At 44.2% G+C, this 14,929-nt stretch overlaps 1 protein-coding gene across 1 annotated transcript; it reads right to left on the reverse strand.

Moving 5' to 3' along the window:
- Positions 1-397: 397 nt before the first annotated feature.
- LOC146766294 (nuclear pore membrane glycoprotein 210-like) lies at positions 398-11,394 on the reverse strand. Its single transcript, XM_085590194.1, has 8 exons — positions 11,375-11,394; positions 11,221-11,327; positions 10,501-10,586; positions 9,377-9,598; positions 7,989-8,162; positions 6,828-7,020; positions 6,451-6,557; positions 398-4,304 (listed from the first exon to the last, which is right to left on the reverse strand). Exons 1-8 carry the CDS (start codon positions 11,392-11,394, stop codon positions 4,011-4,013), a joined length of 1,203 nt encoding a protein of 400 aa, XP_085446320.1. The 3' UTR covers positions 398-4,010.
- Between the last annotated feature and the right edge of the window lie 3,535 nt (positions 11,395-14,929).

Genomic DNA, 14,929 nt, shown 5'->3' on the forward strand with positions numbered 1-14,929 from the left:
GCCTGGCACAGCTCAGACATTTCAACTCAGATAAGGGCTGGACCTTGGAGCAGACACACTGCCAGCAGCCCTTCTCCCTCTCAGGGAGAAAACAGGAACAAGCAGTAAGTGAACGGGGAGGGAAATCAGCATTAAATGCAAATCTCAGTTTATTAAATAATAATAAAAAAATCTTTACATTGGCAGCAACCTGCTGAGAAAAATTTATATCCCCAAATCCCCCCAGCCCCAGGAATGGCCCCACAGGTGAGGTGAGCTCCTCGAGCCAAAGCCTGGCTGTTGCTTGCAGGAGGTTGGCTCCTGAGCCATACCAGCTCCCTACTTCATACCTTTTTTTTTTTCTTAACAGGACACTGCAACTACTTGCCTAAAGAAATTAAATAAACAGCAAGCATTTGCCAAAGTACTCCCACCACTTGGAGCAGTTTGTTTTTCAGAACATTCAGTGCCAGATTGCTGAATGGGAAAGAGAAACAACAGGAGAGCAAAATCTCTCCTTTAATCTTTTCTGAAGAGTTTATCACAGGAGCACTGAGATATTCACAGCCCATTGGTTTCTTGCTGAATTCAAGTGATTCAAGTGGAAAAAAGATCACATCTTTCTTTTAAAACCCAAATGAACAAAATGGTAAGTTTGAACAAACCTAGAAAATGAGCAGCTGCTTCTACAGTCATCACTGATTTCATCAGGAATTGAAGATGCTTTGTGAAAACTGGAAGAAATCTCTGACAACAAATACTAGTGGAAGAATTGTCAAAGTATTTCAAAACATTACATTGCCAACAGAGAGAAAATTAAGATTGGAAAATTGTGATTGCAAACACTGAAGGGCTGTAGGAAGTGAAGTTCAAACAACAGCCCAATGCTAAATTCTAAACAGCCAAACTGCAAAAAATTCTTCAACAGCAACATGAAGGAATCTTTAAAAGCTTTATTAAATAATACAGATTTAAATAATATAGTCCAGTGCTAGACTCTGAACAACCTTACCACGAGAAAATTCAAAATAAAGAAGTCTAAAAAAGCTTTAATATAGATTCATTCATATTCATTAATATAGATTATCTACATCCAAACTGACCTTTTTTAGTAGTACTAGCACTTAAGGCAGAATTTCTCCAAAATTAGCCAGTAAGTTAAACAAGACTCAATACAATTTCATGTAACAATCCTTTTGTTTATAACACTTTGTGAAACCAAAACTCCATGCCATGCACTGGGTTTGCATTCCATTCATCTATTTGCCTGCATAATTCTGCACACAAAGTATTTTGCTATTTCACTTTCCTTATGGTCCTTGGCAAAGTTCAGAGAGCCAGAATATTATTCACAGTTAAAACTGGGATGCCTGATATATGTAAAGAAAACCCTTATCTGATAGCTGCAAAACCCTGCTCACAAAGAAAAGTGACTGGGATGTGATTATATCCTCAAAAGAAAGGATTCCTACCAGAAGAAGGGTGCACTTAGAAGGCACATGCTTTCACAGTCCCAGTTCAGAAAAGTGTTTACAGTACCAAGGAATACTGCAGTTGTACCCAAAGCAACTCACACTAAGTTCTGGGTTTCTTTATTCCTTTTCCAATCATTGTTGTAAAAAAACCTTTTAAATTATTCACAGTTGTTCCAGCATTTCTCATGCTAAACCAGCATATTGTGCTGGCGAATCCCAGTGTAAGGCTAAACAAAGAACACTTATCAGTGCAATACAATCCTGAGTTTTTGGAACACAAAATAAAAAACAGATCTTCAAAATAAACAATCCTTCAAAAATTTTGGCTCATATTTCACCTGTTTTTCTAATTTCCCCTTTTTAAAAAAAGTTCATTAGAAATAAATCTTATTTTTATAAAAAGTGAATAAAAAACTGTTATTGCCCTAACTTAGGTATAACTTCTAGTTGCTTGAAGAATGCAAGAAAGCCAGACTAGCCTAAACATTGCTTTTTGTGCAGGCAGCAAAAAACAAAAGATAAAACAAGCTTTTGAGAATTGAAGCACTGACATAAAAAACAAAAATAAACTCAGAGCCCTAAATAGTAAAAAAAAGTAAATAAATTAAGGACCTAGTAATATTCCAGAGCAAACCTGAATTACATCCCAACTGCTGAAGTTGCTGAGCTTGCTAAGGCACTGAGCTGTACATTTGTTTTGATTTGCCACGAGGAGAAGCCGTGCTGCCCCTACTGAGAGGCGTAACCCGTGCTCCAGAGCCTGGCCGAGGGGCTGCTCTGCCTGCTGGAGGCCTGGGAGCTGAAGGAATGTGCAGGTGACCCGATGGAACCTGAAACAGGGGAAGGAGAAGACAACACTCAGGCTTGGGAATGAATGGTGGGAGAAGGAGCAAACAACTGCTCTTGAGCATCTGCTGGACACTGGCAATGAACCTGATGATCCATTCCAAGTGAAATCATCCCTTTAGCTCAGTGCCTCTTGGAAAGGTACCCTGCAAGTATCAGAATTTGTGGGTCTTCCCATTCAGGACTTAAGTCTGAGGGGGGCACAGTACATTTCCCCTCAGCAAGTGACGCTCACTTGAATTTGTCTTATTTTACCTGAAGCATCACTTGTGTGTACAACCATGCCTGCAGCTCACTGTAACTCCAACACATCTGTAAGAATGTGAATTATTTTTCATTGCCACTCTTGATTACAGACCTTCCTACATTCAATTCCAGAGCAATGGCCAGACTAATCAATTAATTCCCTTCTAACTGGGTGACAGCTGCTTACTGTTAGGTGTGTGCTGAAGACTTGTCCTTGGGTGGAATACTGGCTGATTGTGCTGTTCATTCGGTGAGAAAAATGCATGGTAGGCCACAAGACAATTGAAAAACAAACCAAAATAATTTTGCATGGCAATCATTCCTTTTTATCTTACAGCTAACGCACTGTAAGAAGCTATGGAGAAAAATTCTTGTGCAATCTTTCCTTCTCTTACCTATGATCATAACAGCTGTCCCTGCTAAGAGTGCAAAAAGCGTGAAGATCATCACCTGGTAAGACTCACCAAACTGGCTTCATCTGCTGAATTGATTAAGAGGAGGCAATATTGAGTTAAAAGGAGCATCTTCTCCAACCTGCTTTAAGAGTTAACCTCATAAACATCAGAGAAATTAAAGGTTCCTGCTGGCATACGGAGTGCAGATCTAAACTTACATCTCACGGGTGCAGTGGTTCTGTCAGTCAGATCACTGTCACTGGGATGGTGATGGACTGGTCTGTCATGGGACTGGAGACAGTCACACTGGTGGACAGGGAGCCCTGGCTGGTAACTCTGGGATCAGCCAGGCTCACAGTGTACACCACATCACTGGGCAGCCCATAGGACTTCTCCAGCACCTTCACGGCTGGGGACTCACATTTCACCTGCACAGGGAACATCCAACCTGGAACAGACTGCTGGCACAGCACAGCACAGCTCCCTCTTCCAGGCCAGCTGCCAGCAATGGGCGATTCCTCAGAAACACTGAGCAATTCACCCCTCCAGAGGAGTCAGGTGCACCCGTACAGTGACACCTGCAGCATTTCCCCCTGCCTATTGCCTCTCACCTGCCCCGTCCACAGGTCTGGGCTAACCCCACACAGCCAAAACCCACAGAGCCTCAATGGGCTGTGTGAGCTATGGGCAGTCAGTCACACACTTACTTGGGCAAGACTTCCCCACAGGGGTAAAGCAGGTTTTTGCTTCCTGACCCGTGAGCTGGCTCACACATGCCAGGCTGTATGCCCAGGTGAGCCTGCCACACCTGCACGAGCCCAAAACCCGAGGCCAGGCTGGATGGGCTCCTGAGCAACCCAGTGAGTGAGTGGCATCCCATGGCAATGCATTGGAACAAGATGAGCTTCAGGGTCCTGCCAACCCAAAGCATTCTGGGATCCTGTGAAAAGTGAAAACTGAGGAATAATCAGCATTCCAAGATGAGCATTTCCAAATCATCTCAGGAATAAACCTTGACACGGTGAAGATGGCAGGGAGTGCCTCGCATTAGAAAGCTGCATGTGACAGCTCAGAATGCTCTCAGCTGTGCTGAGACACTCCCTGGGAATGCCCTCACCTCCAGGCTATCCAGGATTTCCCTGGCACCAAAGATTCTCAGCACGGAGCTGCCGTCCTGGTTGCTGAGCAGCATCTCAAGCATCAGTAATGTGTGATGTTTTCCTCCCTGCAGCTGGAAAGCAGCAGAGTAACTCCTCACCTGGCTGTCAGGGTGGTTGTAGATGGAGAGCCCAGTGGGGCTCACTTTCACATCTTCCACAAGCACCAGTTCAATGGTGGCAGGCCCTGGGAGCACAGCCTCGTGCTGCAAGAACAATGGTAGCAGTTACAGAAAGAGGCACAACACTGCAGAGTCCTGTGTGTGCAGGGAGGATGTTTAAGGCAGGCAACCAAAGCTCAGAGCACAGGCTGAGGGATGAGATGCCCACAAGATCCAGAGGGCTCAGTCAGTCAGCACAGGGAAGGGCATCCTCAGGGCTGCTCTGTTCTGCACCCCTGGCACAGGCAGAGGACCAGGGCCCAGCACTGCAGCATCAGTGAATGATGTCTGACAAGCACAGACAGGGTATTAACTCTGAGCCACGGCCCAAGTTCATACAGAATGATAAGGAACATGCACAAGGTGTTCTAGCTCTAACGCATCTTTTCATGCTTCTTAGCAGGCCACCAAAAGAAATTCTTCCTTAAATGTAAGTACATGAATACTGGACCAAATGCAGCTTTAATCACTCACTCATAACAACATTAGCTCAGAAAAGGAAAAGATTTCTAGAGGAAGTCAGTACTCTGTACCCATTTCACCTCATTAGTAGAATTATCTCCTTGATGTAGAAAGGATGTGATCTTTCCCTAATGGCATAATAGGGTGTTCCACTTAAACATGGAACAACAGTCAAGGCATCTTAATATCCCATCTACTAGATTTCTGTTTGTGTTTTTGGCTGCAAGAAAGGAGAATGGGCAGGTTAGAAAGCAGAACAGAGCAGCCCATTGCTGATGTACTTGAAAAATGCACCCACGTCACCTCATTTAAAACAAACAACTCATTCATGAGCCTACAAAGTGCAGCAGGACTGGCATCTACAGAGTCCTCCTAAATTTAAACACAGAGAATAGAACTTAAGAATATGCCAGTGTTCTCTGAACTCAAGGCAGAGTTTACAGCAGTCTCTTTACTAATTATTTTGAAAAGTAAGAAAGAATATATAATACTGGCTTAACAAAGCAGAGCACAGTGAACTACAAAATGATTGTAGAACATCAAGTATCCATATTACAGCTCGATTTCTAAGAGAAAAAAAAAAAAAAAACACAACGAAATATCTCAAATAACTTCAGCAGCAAAGTAACTGTGTCTCTGCAGTAATTCTCATTAAGCCATAGTCATATTCTTCAGGGGAAATACATCTACACCATGCTTTCCCAACATGAGAAGAGTGGAAACCTCACAGAAAAGTCAAGAACCAAGTGGCAAAAAAGATCACTTCTCAAAGAATTTACTAAGCAGATGCCACACCTGGGCCAAGCTGAGAGGAACCTGGCCCACAGAGTATTTCACATTACTGGTGCCCATCTGCTACCTGCTTTGAGTTAAACCCTGTAACCTCTCAGTGCATATTTAAATTTTTGCCTCAAGTATGTTTTCAAGGTACTGCATATAGTTCAAATCCACTTAAATCTTGCTAACAAGATTAAACAGAAATTCCAGTTAGGAAGCAGAATATTTTAAGAGTCAGTTATTGCACATGTCAGGTTATTCCACAGGCTGAAACCTGCCCTTATATTCAGCTTACAAAAGTGACATACACAGAAAACTGCCAGCTGTTTACACCTGCCCTCTTTGCTCATCATCATCACCTTTTACTGTCTTTCTTCCCTAGCCTGAGTATCAACACACTAAGTATTTCAGGGAATGGCTAATGACTTGTAAAATGAGAGCCTGGGCTTATGGCTGGCATCAGAAAGAAAAAAAAAACCAGAGCATCAGTCAGAGCCCAGAATAACACATGGTCCATATGAGGAATCAGTCAGCTTTTGCTTTGCTCATGCAGAACTTTCCCACCCAGCTCTGCAGGGGCAATAATCCATTTGCTTTCCCCAGTGACAGCTGCATGAAGCACATGGCTGCTTTAGTGAAGGACAAGCAGCAGAGATTCATTAAAAAACCCTAAACTGAAACAAAACCAACTGAAACACTTCTCTGTAATGCCCTTGCTCAGATGGTTGAAAAACTTCCAAGAATTTGGACAAATTTGATTTGGATAGCAGCACCTAGCGCAGAGGAAAGCAGGAAAACCATGAACCAGTATCAAACCTCTGCAGAATGAACCAGACTGCACCAGGGAGCTGCCTGATTTGTACAGTACTGTGTGTGGGGGGGGGGAAATAAAGCCACCAGAACACTGAGCATTGACCACAGGGAAATGGAAAATCCCCCCAGGTACTGTTACCGGTGTTTGGGCTCTGGCTGCCTTCAGGTGGGGCTGCTGGAATCCAGTGGCAGTGGCAGAGATGGCAGCAGTTCCAAACTCACGGTCAGCTACCACAGTTTGTAAGCCTAGAATGCAGCAAAGATGAGAAATACATCCAGCTCCTCTAGGCTCATTCTCATCAGACAAGAACTTTCTCTCTCAAGACAGGTTCTAGACATTGGACTTGGTTCCTTTTCTCTCCTCTCTTTAATAGCACACACTAAAAAATGCACACTGATGTTAAACTGAAGTATGACTGCAGATTACAGTAATTTCTTTAATCAAGATCAGACACTGCCAAACAGATTTAATCCGGACCTTCAAACAAAGAAATGCTCATTTCAGCCCACTCATACCCTGCATTTTCTTCTGACCATTGCCCTCCTCCTTCAGAGTCAGCTCCATTGGCAGCTCCGCCTCAATACGAGCAATGGCCTTATTTGTGGATTCCCACACAATACTAAGGGAGCTGAAGCTATCAAATTTCCTGCCTTGCTGGTCATAGGCAGCCAACTCCAGCACTGGATTGTGGTAATTGGAAACAGGAACCTGAAAAAGAAGGAATATTTTGAACTGAACCAATACAACAGGATTTTTTAATCATTAAAAAAAAACATGTGCTGAGTTCCATGAGGTTTGTTACAACATCAACGCATAAGGAATGTTCATTAAAAGGAGCCATCAGTGCAAGGCATTCAGCTGTGCTCCAACAGCCCTGAGATTATCTCAGCTGGTCAGAGCATAGTGCTGCTTACTCCAGGTAGGTTCAAGTCCTGTATGGGCCATTTAGAGTTGGACTCCATGATCCTTTTGGGTCCCTTCCAACTCAGAGCATTCTGTGAATCTCTGAACTCTAAGGGGGTTTTACTGGAGCATAGCTTTGGGGTTTTTTAGCCAGTGAATTACCATAAGAAAAAAACAAATCCCCAAACCAACAACAACAAAATTGAACCACAGCTCAATGAAATTATTTTTAAAATTCAAATAAATGATTACAAACACTGTTGTTTGTTAAAGCTCAAAATTCTGGTGTTGCAATTCTGGTGAAATACATTAGCAACAGCAGTGCACCAAGGTAAGCTGACACATAATGGAGCCAGAAAAACAGGTGAGCTCTGAGGTGGCTAACAATACACAAAAGTCTCCATCTCCTCTTCTTATTACATAGAAGCTCTTTAAAATGATTCATTTTAGGGAAGGAGGATGACTTTTACATTTGCCAGGGAATATTAACACAACCAAATGTGGCTTACTCAGCAGCCAACACGTGACAACACCTGTTAGCAAGAAAAACAGAATAGCAAAGTTCCTTATGCCTGATAATCGATACGTATCTCTTGTCCATTTACTGCAGGACTCCCCCAGCCTGCTCTGTGCAGGGCCCCCAAGGGCACGGTGTGGCCACAGCACCAGTTACTGCTCCTCTTGCAGCAGCTGCGATGTTTCACACATGGAGCTCCAAACACTGATTTTCTGCTCTAAGAACACCTTCTTCTCCTGACACTTCCCAGGCTTACCAGTTGCTTGCTCTGCTGGAGCAAAGGGCAGGAGAGAGCAAGCTGAGGGCTGCCATAAACAGGAATCAAAGCCAGCCGGGAAGGGAGAGCACAGATGAGCTTCACCACAGCAGGCTCAACCACTGGGAAAGGGTTGGTGACTGTGGGGCTGTTCCCAACTGTTAAGGCAATAACCTGAAAACAGCAAATGAGGAAGGAGTTTAGTTCAGGCACGCTGTATTTCCACAGGTCTCAGTTACACTGTGATATCAGAATGAAAAGCAAAAATACAGTGCTTGGGGATTTACAGCACTATTAAGACACAGGAAGATGTAAAAGAGGGAGCACATCTCAAGAACAATTCTTTATCACTATGAAAGTACTGTTCCTGGGAACTCTTTCCTTGGTGTTCATGTTCATTACTATCAAATTTGATTCAAACAACAAATCTCATGTAACTGAGAAAGGAAACAGCAGGTGTTCTTGCAGAGTGAGAACAGAACAGCCCAAAGGCAACATTTATAGCCACTTCAGTGTGTTTAAAAACATCTTATCTTTTATTTTACACTCCTTTTCTAGCCTTCAGCAAAGTGAAGTGGATCTAAAAGCAGAGAAGGCTGAGGCAGCTCTGGTCACCTGCCCCATGCCCCCACGCACTGGTGCTGGGCAGAGCCATGCAGGTGTGATGTGCTGGGGACAGCCAGCCTTGCACAGAGCTGCACACGAACAGCAAGGCCTGTTCCTTTGGAATCTGCACTGACAGAAACAGCTCCACTTTGCAAAGTGAGGAAATCAGTGGAACTTGGCAGCCCCACCAAAATGCTTAAGCCTTGCAGAATTGCAGAAGAACACTATATTGAAGCTAAAAGCTTCATGGGCTGAGGGGGGTGAGTAAAGCAGGAGAAATTACTTCTGTATGTTGGAGAGAGAACAAAACCAAGTGGAAAATGAGCACAGCCATGCTCACCAAGGCTGCACAGAGAGTAGCGCAGTCAATTCCTGGGGCTGCCATTTGTTAGAATAAACAGAATTACACTGGAAGGTAACACAGTTAAGAGAAGCAGGTCAGACAGGGGAGTCAGCCTGCTCAGTAACCTTCTACTCTGATCCTGTTCATGCAAACTGAACCTGCACTCATTAGGATGTTCAATGCATCCCACAACACAAGGCTTCCACAACTTGGGTTTATACTGCAATAAACCCATCATAAACCACTTTTTAATGTAATGCTGTGAAATGCTCACTCTAAAATCTGCATCAAAATGCATAAACAATGTACTTACCCAAGTTCTTTACTGGCTCATTATAAAAGCATCTAGGTACATAACAGGCATATGGCACCATAAATGTGTCTGGAGCCGGTTCTCAGCACCTGATGGAGGGCAACAGCAAGCCCTTCTGGCACTCACCTGCTCTCCCAGGCTCCTGCACAGCACCCTAACCCAGTGCTGGTTGCTGTTTCGAGGCGTGGCACGTTCAAGTAAAGAGGAGGCAATGCTTTCTGCATCCTCAGCAGCAACCTTCCTGAAGAACTTGGAAGGTTCTTGGACCCATGGCCTGGGTCCTCCTTCAAACAACACATCCTTGGAGGAACCCAAAGTCACTAAAGCAACTGATGGTAGATCGATAGCCTGTAAGCAATTAATTAATTGAAAATTAATCATCTATTTACACTGTTTGGTTGTGCTCTGCAAAATAAACCTCCTTCTGAATGGAACAGCTATACTTGGATAAGGCTGTGATTTCTCCCATGCAGTGGTTTTTCAGCACACTTAGCAAAAAACAGAGCTGCACTAAAATCCACAAGGATTCTGTCCTGCTGGATTAGATTCAAAGGAAGCAACAGATCCAAAGACAAGTTTTAGCTGCCTTTTAATCACATCTCTCTCATGAAGAATTACAGCAAAAGGGAGACCTTTAATATATTCTTCTGAGAACAGAGAGATAGTGTTCTGCTATACTTTCAAAGAACTATTTAAAATGGATGAAATTACGTCAAATTGTACTTTCACTTGCCAGTGCTCTCTCCAGAACAATTCTGTGTATGTAGTTATTCTCCTACACAAGTTTTACTTCAAACCTGTCTAACAAATTCTGCACTGATGTGCATCCTTGGTTCAGCCTGTGCTGTTCACCACCACAACAGTTAACCTGACATTTAGTGCACAAAAACCTTTCCAGTTTGTGTTTCACAACATCACATTACATTAATTATAAACACAAATCCGTAGCATTTGCACTAACATTTTTTCCATATTGAGGGAAAGCTATGGTGAAATACTCAGACTTCAGCCTGCAGTCAGTGCTAGGCTTCTGCAGAAGAGGCAACAAAGCAGCCTCTTCTGTATTTCCATCTATTGACCCTGCACTCAGCTTCTTTCTTATTTTCTTCACTGAACCAGCCAGTGGTGGAATGTAAACCCACCCACCTCAGTTTTTCAAACCTATTTCTTGCATGACCTGCTCCCTGTCATGTAAAGGTGCTTCAGTGCTGGATCCTGGATCTCTCCAGGAGCAGAGGAAGCAGACTCACTCTCAGCGGGAGATAAGCGGCGATGGCGATGCTGGCACTGAGGCGCACGTGCCCGTGGGTGTACACAACCACCAGCCTGGTGTACCCTGAAATTCAGCCTTCAGTCTCACTCCACTGCAAAAATCAGCAGCTGGCTTAAGTCTTCCTGTCAGATAAATTAAAAATATACAAGAGCTTATTTGGAAAGAAATGCCCAGGCATGGTCATCAAATTCCACACAGCTGTTTGAAGGCAGCCTACCTGAAAGATGGAGAGAACTTTTTACAAGGACATGTAGGGACAGGACAAGGGAGAATGGCCTCAAACTGAAAGAGAAAAGGTTTAGACAGGATACTGGGAAAGAATTCTTGGCTGAGAGAGTGGTAGGGCTCTGGCACAGGGTGCCCAGTGAAGCTGTGGCTACCCCTGGATCCCTGAAAGTGCCCAAGGCCAGGCTGGACAAGGCTTGGAGCAGCCTGGGACAGGTGAAATGTGTCCTTGCCCATTGCAGAGGGTGGGACTGGAAGAACTTTTAAGTCTCTCCAACTCAAACCATTCTGCATAAGAAAGCAAATATATCCTCAAAATAAAACTATTCGGACCCCCTCCCCTCTGAGGTTGGCAGTTCTGTGGGGATACTGTACAGAACTATGAATCAGTGATTTAAGGGAGAAGTGTGACTTGGGAGAGGTGTGACCTGTCACCAATTTAACTTCCAAACCAGGGAGGGAGTTAAAGCACCTTCAAGTGGGCTGAACACGCCAGGGCTCTCCAGCTCCACCCCCAACTCCAGCTGTGAGCAGTCGCTCAGGGGGACCAGCTCGCCCCTGTCCACGCTGGTCCGGCCACTGATCCTCAGGGGCAGCTCCAGCACCTGCCCCACGTGTGCCTCCACCTGCAGGAAGTGAACTCCATGGCGCTGGGCTCGCTCACGGACACCTGCCAGGGACGGAACAGGGACAGGCTGGGTCACTGCTCTGCTCCACGCCAGCCCAAGCCCACAGCAGCTTGGTGAGCTTCCCTTTTACTGCTGCTCCTGTCATTCTCTCCTCTGCTTTGCAGACTTTGAAGTGTGGACTGCTGTGTGCTATCTCCAGGGGCTATCATCACCAGCTGGGAGAGGTTTAGCATCCATTAAAGAACCTACCTCAGACCAGAGATTTCACAGCAATCACAGCTTTTATTTGCAGGATCTTAGCTACTTAATCTTCTGCAACTGGCTTCAGGATACCAAACTATATGGGACAGAATTAAAGATGTAATCTGTGTGGATTAACTACTCCTAAAACTACTACTACTAAAAACTGACTCACTGAGGTCAGTAAATAGAACTCTGAAGAGCTGTTCACACAGAAGGCAGCTCCTAACACAGGAAAAAAAAGCATTCAAAAATAACCTATTCAGATTGTGCAATACACTGCTCTGAAAGCTCACATGGTCTGAAGGTTTCTTTCTGTCTTCAGACTTTGACTCATGTTTGAGGATAAGAAGTTTGAGCTGAAAAAATCTTCCTCCCTGTGTCTCCAGCTGGTAACTGTTGCACGGCTAAAAAGCAGCATCTTAGGCTGTTCAGAGAATTATTTCAGAGTGAGTGTGTAAGCTGAATTCTGAACAGATTTTAATTCATGTCACACCCCTCCCTTTGGGCCACCATATGTACTGTTCCTGCATTCTCCTCACTCCAAGCCACACACACTGACCACCATGACCTAAGAACAGGGGATGGTCTGCAGAGACACCACAAAATCCCTCTTGGGAGCTATGTTTTTTATTGCCATTTTCTCCTAATTTTCCTAGAGTACTGTTTTTTCTTGGCCAACTCGGGTATTTGCAGCCCGTCTGCAGCACAGTGCTCAGTTCAGTTACTTCTCCAGACAGAAATTTCCTTGTACATCCTGGTAACAACTGTCACCCTTTGGTATCAAGGGAGAGCACCCACCTATCGTCCTACAGAATGAATTTCTAGTTTGGCTTGTCTGCCTGGATGGCCAGGCCAGGAGTTAATTACCATTTCATTCTTGCACTTAAAACTTCCAACAGGGAAAAAGGCTTGCCAAGGAAATCAGGAAGGGGCAAAAATGGGAGTCAGGTTAATGCACTGGACAGTGCTGGATTCCCTAAAGCACAAACTGAAAGGAATCACTTAACCTGCCACAGGGCAGGAAGTGGAAGGGGATTGCCTATGGCATTCTCAGTGCCTTTGCTGTTTCCAAAAGCCACATTCAAGAACAAGCACTGAACAATGAATCTCTTGCCTTCATTTCACCACAAAGCAGTGGATTCCGCACGTCGAACGCCCGAATAATGCTGACCCCAGCATCACTCCCCGTGCTCATCACTCCTGTGACTGTCACTGTGGCTACTGCCTGGCTAGAAGAGGACCAGCTGAAGTTGCCACTTCCACCCTGAGCCTGAAATACAGAGGGAAAAATCTTGCAAATATTTAATCAAGGACATGGTTTTCACATTCCACAGCTTTGGATATCTTGTGTGAAAACCAGGAATGCACTGAGAATAGGACATACAAATAAAATAACACCTCAGAACTTAAAAAGCAATAGAGAGATGAGAAGATTTCTACCTTTCATTTTAATTTTGGCTTCTTTCACACACCAAAACAAATGTCAAAAGTTCCATCAGAGTAAAACACGGGTGAACACTGGAGCTATTTTAAAATGCATATTGTTTTAATTTCTTTTACTTCCTCAGCATTTCCTTTAACCAATTTCATAATTAAAAATGAACAAGGTGATAAATCTTCTCTAGAGGGACAGTGTGGAAAACAAACAAGTCTAAATTATACAGGAGCTTAGCGAGTAATTTTTACCAGGGAAAGAGAAAAAAAAAGAAAATTAAGAGGAGGGTCATTTCCCATCTTCCTTTCTCAGAGCACATGCACAATCTGATTACAGAAGGACACAGACAAATAAACAGGCAGAGGTGTGTTACAGGAGATGCGTGGGATGTGGTGAGAAAGGCTGAAAGAATCCAAGGGCTCAGCATATTTGTAAAGGTGTTTCAGTTGAAACAGGGGGATGAGCATAGTCTTAATGACTATGAAGTCTCAGGTCCCTGCCATAAACCCCAGACACGTCACTACGCTTTCTGTCTCTGACAGTCAGTATGCACTGAGGAGAGAGAGGAAGGGTAAAGCAGCTTCCCATGCAGCTTCACCATTAGCCAGAGCCTGGCAGGAGATCCACACTGCTACCTGGGAGCAGTGCCCTCCCCAGCAACCTCCACGTGCCCACCTCGCACAGCTGCTCTGCACCTCTCATGCCTGCGCCGAAGGAAGGCAACAGAAACCATCTCATTGGCACAAAGATGAACAAAGCAACCCCCAACAAACCAGACAGCTGCCAAAGGAAAACCTGCCAGGCATTCTGGTACCATCTGGAGGGAGTTACTTCAGCTATCAACAGAATTTGGCTAGATCCAAAAGTCCCTTTCAATTTATTTTCAGAAAAACTTTATTCACCCATTTGAAATAGCCTGACTGAAGCTATGCAGTGGGAGGCAAACTCTGATGGAGAGGCAGGAACAGTTGAGCTGTGTGTACGCTGTTGACCAGGTGTATTGTGGAATCTAGAGACCAGAAGAAAGGTCTCAGTTTCAGCAAAATTTAAATCTTGGGAGAAAAAAGTTTCTATGTTTTTATAGAAGAACATCAGAGTAAAGTAAGACAATTATTGCAGTACCATGAAGGAATGTTCTCTAGTGAAATACTTCATTATATTTGCAAGATAAGGTGAGAATAGAACTGTGAAAGAGGTAGGAAAAAAAACCACATTTCCTTTCCTTTACTGGGAAAATTCCAGCAGAATTATGAAGTACTGCAAATGCAGACTTAGTACTAAGAATTTTTGCCACACTCTGCTGGTGTGGTCAGGAATAGCACGAAGTAAACCAAACTAATCCCACAGAACAGACAAGTCGAGTTATGCAGGGCTTAACTCAGTGTAGCTGCCCTTAGACTCACAATGGAGAGTGCAATTTAATCCTGTGAGATTGATTCTCTCCATGGAGTCACTGAATCAGTAAGGCTCTAAAAGACCTCTGAGATTATCAAGTCCACCACTGAACCATGTCTTCAGGTCCCATACCCCATAATTTTTGAGCCCTTCCAGGGCTCGTGACTCCACCACTGCCCTGGGCAGCCTGTGCCATGGCTTGACAACTCTTCCTGTGAAAAAAATTTGTCTAATATCCAAGTTAAACATGAGGATGTTTCCTCTCATCCTATCCCTTGTTACCTGGGAGGAGAGCTTGGCACCAAGTGTCCTGCTGCCTATTTGCTTATAGTTTACTTAACACAGATCCATCACTGAGCACTACTTTATGTTAAAAGGGAGAGGTAGGAGTTGTGCATCCAACACCTGAGTGCAGGGTCTGGGTATCACTGGCCTGGGATAAGAGTCTGGGCTGAGAAAGCACAACTTTCTTTTCCCTA

The sequence above is a fragment of the Lonchura striata genome, chromosome 12 (genome assembly GCF_050655825.1).
Source record: "Lonchura striata isolate lonStrDom1 chromosome 12, ASM5065582v1, whole genome shotgun sequence".
NCBI classification, from domain to species: domain Eukaryota; kingdom Metazoa; phylum Chordata; class Aves; order Passeriformes; family Estrildidae; genus Lonchura; species Lonchura striata.